At 47.0% G+C, this 6,138-nt stretch overlaps 2 protein-coding genes across 2 annotated transcripts in view; one reads left to right on the plus strand and one right to left on the minus strand.

The window, feature by feature from the left end:
• Positions 1-6,138, minus strand: part of RASL12 (RAS like family 12) — a 326,560-nt gene that overhangs the window by 27,707 nt on the left and 292,715 nt on the right. The window lies entirely within an intron of this gene.
• Positions 1,122-2,483, plus strand: KBTBD13 (kelch repeat and BTB domain containing 13; the record flags this gene model as incomplete). Its single annotated transcript, XM_081964885.1, has 1 exon — positions 1,122-2,483. One exon carries the CDS (start codon positions 1,122-1,124, stop codon positions 2,481-2,483), a length of 1,362 nt encoding a protein of 453 aa, XP_081821011.1.

Below are 6,138 nucleotides of genomic sequence, written 5' to 3' on the forward strand. Positions count from 1 at the left end.
CACTGTCAAAACTATTTATTAAGTCTGCATTACTATTACATTAATCTTCTCATCGTTCCTATCACCCATCTCCTCCCACTTATGACTGTATGACTGTAACTTCATTGCTTGTATCCTTACGATTTATAGTGATTGTTTCCTAGCATGATTTGATTGCTTATTTGTACCCTATGACTATCATTGTTGTATCTTATGATTTTTGGCAAATGTACTTTTTTTATTTATGTGCACTGAGAGCATATGTACCAAAGACACATTTCTTGTGTGTCCCATCACACTTGGCCAATAAAGAATTCTATTCTATTCTATTCTATTCTATTCTATTCTATTCTATTCTATTCTATTCCATTCCATTCCATTCCATTCCATTCCATTCTATTTATCCTATCCTATCCTATCCTATCCTATCCTATCCTATCCTATCCTATCCTATCCTATCCTATCCTGAAATTCCTTCCCCGCAAGGTTAGGGTGCAGCACCACTGATCTTCAAAAGCTGTATCAAATTTGCAATTTTTGATCTGAAAGAGAGGAGATAATTAAATAGGTGGCTGGGTATGAAAAGAAATTTAAGTTTAACCTTAGCTAGGACACCATAAACCAACTGAAATCAAATGGAGGAGTTGTCCTGTCCCCCCCACTGCCTGCATTTTCAGACTGTGACCTCTGGCATTCCATCCACAAGCCAAAGACCCTTGTAACCCAGAAAAAACAGGGCACCCCCCACCCCATTCTAGAGGCAGCGAAGGCCATTGCGCTGTGTGCTGCAATCACCTTGTGTTGGAAGGTGACCTCTGAAGATCTGCGTGATCCAAAGAGGGTATTGTTTCGTTTTTGTTTTAGCTGCTCTCCTTTGCAAGGAACCGAAGAAATGCGACTGCTATCAGCTTGCAAATTGCATTGGAAGGATCTGATCCTGCTCATGTTGCTGGCTCCTCTGGTCACATGGAGACCAGTTATCTTTAGAAGGGAAGCATTTATATATAGAGCGGGCAAGCATACCTTAGCCGTTCGATTCAACACAGGAGGTTAGAAGTTGACAAGGGACCGCTGCTTTGTCCCTGGCAACACGCTTGCGGATGGACTAGGGAGAAAGCGATCCTGTCAGAGAAGACGGGGCCATGCAGTCACAGCTGGTGGATCGTGTCCGGATCCAGGTGGAAGACACCTTTTTCTCGGTGGAGAAGGCCCTTCTGGTGGAACACAGCGAATATTTCCGTGCTCTCTTCCAGTCCGGCATGAAGGAGAGCACTCAAAAGGAGATCCAGATCAGGAATCTGAGTGCCGCTGGGTTTTGCGTCCTGTTAAAAGTTCTGGAAGGGGAGCATCCTCTGCTGAGCTGTGAGGAAAACCTCAAGGCGGTGGAATGCGCCTCCTTCTTGCAGGCGACGGCCCTGGCCAAGTACCTGATTGCGTCCATCAATTCTGACAACTGCATCATCCTGTTCCAAGCTGCGGCAATGTTTGGCCTTCTGGATCTTTTTCGCAGTGCTGCCCTCTACATCAGAGACAGTTATTCCGATCTGGAGGAATATCTGGACTGCCTTTCTCCAGATCTTTTGGATTATGTCGAGTCTCTTCTCCCGAGTCGCTTTGTGGCTGTGGGAGCTCACACCCCCACCTATGAGTTCCTGGAGGATGTCTCACGCTCCGTTTGCTACCTGGATGAGGAAACCAACACCTGGAGGACCCTTTCTTACTTGCCACTCACCGCCAGTACTTTTCTAGCTGGCATGACGACCCTGGATAACAAAATTTACATTGTGGGAGGGGTCTACGGGTACAACAAGCAGATTGTGGACCAAAGCTTTTGCTATGATCCAGTAACCAACATCTGGAGTGAATTTTCTAGCCCTCAGCAACTCCGGTATGATATCACCCTGACGGCATTGGAAGATACTCTTTACGCTATTGGTGGTGAATTTGAGAAGACCCCGCTGAAATCAGTAGAAAAATTCAACCTGTCCACCAACAAGTGGGACTTCCTGTCAGATTTGCCTCAGGCAGCCGCGGCTGTACCCTGTGCCCAAGCCATGGGGCGGATCTTTGTTTGTTTGTGGAAGCCTCTCGACACCACAATCATCTACGAGTACCTGCCCCAGAAGGATGAATGGCTTCCCATCTCGACCCTGACTCGGCCTCAGAGTTACGGCCACTGTATGGTGTCTCACAGGGACAATCTCTACGTCATGCGCAATGGACCTTTCGATGACTTCCTGCGATGTATGATAGACCGCTTCAATCTCACCACGATGCAATGGACCTCTTTACCTGGTCAGTACATGAACAGCAAAGGAGCGCTCTTCACTGCCGTCATCAAGGGGGACACGATTTATACGGTTAACAAGATGTTGACCTTACTGTACACCATAGAGGACAGCACGTGGAAGTTCAAAAAGGAGAAAGCTGGCTTCCCAAGAAGTGGATCTCTGCAAACCTTTCTTCTCAGGTTTCCGAGAACAGACCACAGTATCGCAACGTAAACGTGGCAACTCTTGTGGATTATTGGGTGGTAGCCATCTGACCTCACACCTGAGCTTTCCTGCATAGTCTGCTCTTCAGTTGTTCCAGACTTCCATTGATCTCAGCGTTATAAGATCACGAGGGTTCGTGCAACCTTCAACCATGAACCATGGCCTTATCTTCTTGGTACTGTAGATGACTTTGAGGCTTTATGAATGGTGAGCAAGGAACATTTCATCCACCCATTTGTGGAAACAAGATTGTTCTGGTAGGCCAGGCCTCGGTAGAGGTAGTCGATGGCACTGGCCTATAAGCAGAAAAGGTCACTAATCCATCAGAAGTCCAAGGATGCTCAGAGGAGAAATATGGAGAGAGGGGGGGAGGGGATCTAATACGTTTGAGATAATGTCTCCTGAAATTTTGGCCAGGTTTGTTGAGTTCCATCACCTGGTAAACAGAAGCTGCTAACACTGGCTGGGTTCAGGCAACACACTTAAGTTGCTTGTTAAATTCATCCATTTTCTAGATATGCATAATAATGAATCAGAAATTAAACAAATAGGCTGGTTTCTCTCTCTAAATCCTAAAAAAATGAAGCTAAAATTAACCATTTAATATGCGTGGAGGTGCAGTTCCTTTTTCCTGGCCTGATTATCTCTCCTACCTGAATTTTAAGCATTTTGGGGGGGTTTAAGGCCATGATGGAGAACCTATGGCATGCGTGCCCGAAGTGGCATGCAGAGCCATGTTGCTTGGCATGCAGAGCATTGCCCATTGCTCTTCCGGGTTTCTGCTGCGCATGCACATGCAATGGTCAGCTGGCCTTTCTGTGTCCGACAGTGCTAAAAATAGAAGAGCTGGTCTTTCGTTTTCCGGTGTGAGCATGCATGCAGGCCAGCTGATCGGCACATGCGCATGGGCAGCAGTAACTGGAAGACTTGCTGGCTGGTGCATACATGCCCCCTGGGCAGCTCCTCTTCCTGGTTGTGGCCCAGACACATGCACATGAAGTACTCCCTTTTCGGCATTCGGTACCACATGCGCCTGCTCCCTTTTCGGCAGTTGGTGCCAAAAAGGTACGCCATCACTGGCTTAAGGCAATAGCCAGGTTCACTGCTACAGTACGGTAGGGTACGGAGAACGCTCTGAAGAGATAACTACTGGTCTGCATTTAACACGTAATGCAAAAACCCAGCGGACACATTGCATGGAAAGTGCCGCACGGTGCAATTCCCTCTCCCTGAACGTTTCCGGGGCTTCAAGAAGGAACATTTCCAGATGCTGCCAACGATGCTAGGGGGCTGATCCTGAGACTTTTGCCTGTCTAAAATACGTTCTACCCCTGAAGGACACAGAGAGGGAGGCCTCCACCTTGCTAAATAGGTTTTACAGAGAAGAGCCCTTTCTTCCTGGACAGGGTAAGAGAGCTTGTTTGTTCTCCAAATGGAAGGATGACAGCAGAGGTGGGTGTCACATACTGTAACAACCGGGGCGGGTGGGCAGCCCAACCGTTGTTCGCAACTACTGGTTTGCCCAAATTGATCCGAACCAGCAGCAGCTCACCTCTGGATGACAGTCCTTAAGTAGGGGAGAAAGATCAGCGGTGGGGTTCGCTTACCGTCCCTACCGGTTCGCAAATGTGAGCACATGCACACCTCCTTCTGCACATGTATAGTGCTTGCACATTACGTCGGGGTGGGGGGGTGGAGCTTCCTACAGCCGCCGCCCCCAGTTCGCCTGAACTGGAGAGAACCGGCTGAATCCCACTCTCCCACAGCTCTATTTCTCTCAGTAGAGGAAACAGTTGTTTTTTTCAGTCCCGGGCAGAAAACTTCCCCGACTACCTGTGGGATTAAACCTGTGACCTTCTCCATGACCGTCAGCATCTGCTGAGAAGCGAGATGGATTAGCTGCCCCAGGTTCTCCCCCCTGAATTGCACCAATATTAAAATATCCTGCTTTGAGAGCTCAGGCATTTCAACCGGAACACAGGAAATGCAAAAGGTTTAATTTTTTTGTTAGAAAAAAATTAAGTGTACCAGGAAGAAACTGGCTAAACTTTTAAGGAAAGCTAAGCTGGTTTTATTCCATTTGAATGCAGACTTGGACTTCAGTTCAATGCGAAGTATTTAACCCTCATAGCTTCAGTGGAAAACACTTGCCCTTCCATGGTGCTGAGGATCCCTTGCCAAGTTTGTTCCTTCGGCTAGCAACCCCTGTTTCCTGTGGTGATATAAACAAGTTCTGTGTATGTGTTTATAGAATTTATATTCTCAGCAATTAAAGCTGAGACAGGCTAAAAATAGACCCTTGGTAGGGGACTAATGGCTTCAAAGTAAGGGCGGATTGAGCCAATTTGGAGATGATTTTTTTTTTAACAGGGTTTATTTTATTTTTTTGTACTAAACGGTTTTGTTCAATCCAGATGGCCTTGTTTAAAAGAACACAGCTCTTTATTCTAATCAGTTTCTCATGCAAAAGCAAAACTGGAATCGTAGGCTAATTGGAGATAAGAGGGATCTAAATCATGGGACGAAATGCTTCCATGGGGATCTTTTAAGCCAGACTTTGGAATAGAAATAGGTGTCTAGCCTATCAAAGAGAAGGATTAGGGGAGTCATGATAGCTGCCTTCCAATACTTGAGCAGCTGTCGCCAAGAAGAGAGGATGGACTTGTTCTCCAAAACACCAGAAGGCAGGACAAGAAGTTATGGGTGGAAACTTGTTAAAGAGAGCTCCAGTCTAGAAGTAAGGAGAAATTTTCTTGGCAGTGAGAACCATGGAGTATGTTCCGACCTAGGCTTCCTGAGACAGTAAAAATCACACGCTTAGTCCCAAAAAACCCTCTTTTTATTTCAATGGCTGTGAATTATGTTCATTCACAGCCCTTAATGAGTCACAAATAGTTTGTAAAGAGTCCGACAGAGGTCTGCCACAGTCTTTCAGGATAAGGCTGATAAGCACCCACCTTTATCTCCCTTGAAACGCTGCCAAAGACTGAATTGCCAATTCGCTTTGCAAAGCGAAACCAAGCACAGAGTCAAAACCAAGTCTGAGAGTTTAAATTGACCAGAACAAACAAAGTTGCTTCCTGCAAAGGCTTACACGCCTTTGCTTCTCCTTTATGGTTTATGGGAGGGGCCAATCATCTCTAAGCCTTACTCCCAAGTCGCCCCTTTTGTCTTAACTCTTCTTGCCTTCTGGTAGCTCTACGCATGTGCGCACTGGAAACAAGCTCTCCTTATTCCTCTGTCTCGCTGACGTCCAAATCTGGAGGCTCCGGAGGCAGCACATAACTCCCAAATGGTCGTGGCCCCCTCTCTGCCTCTGATGCAGAGCCCTCGTCCGAGCCTTCCCCAGACTCCAGGACTGGCCCATGTTCCTCCCCAACCTCCTCACTGTCCGAATCTGCTGCCAGCTCCGCAGGCTGCCAGTGGACCACAACAGAATAACTTGCCTCCCTGAGCTGGAGGCTTTCAAGGATAGACTGGGAAACCATTTGACCAGGATGGTGTAAGGTTTCCTGCCTCGAGCAAGGGGTTGGACTAGAAGACCTCTGAGGTCCCTTCTAGCCCTATGATTCTAAATACCAAAATGAAGTGCCCAGTGTGAACGCTGCCCAAGAAACTGAAAAATATCGCCATGTTGTTAAATGATCAGGATGCAGAGTCTCCT

This window comes from Natrix helvetica (genome assembly GCF_964273705.1).
Source record: "Natrix helvetica genome assembly, chromosome: 12".
Taxonomy (NCBI): Eukaryota; Metazoa; Chordata; class Lepidosauria; order Squamata; family Natricidae; genus Natrix; species Natrix helvetica.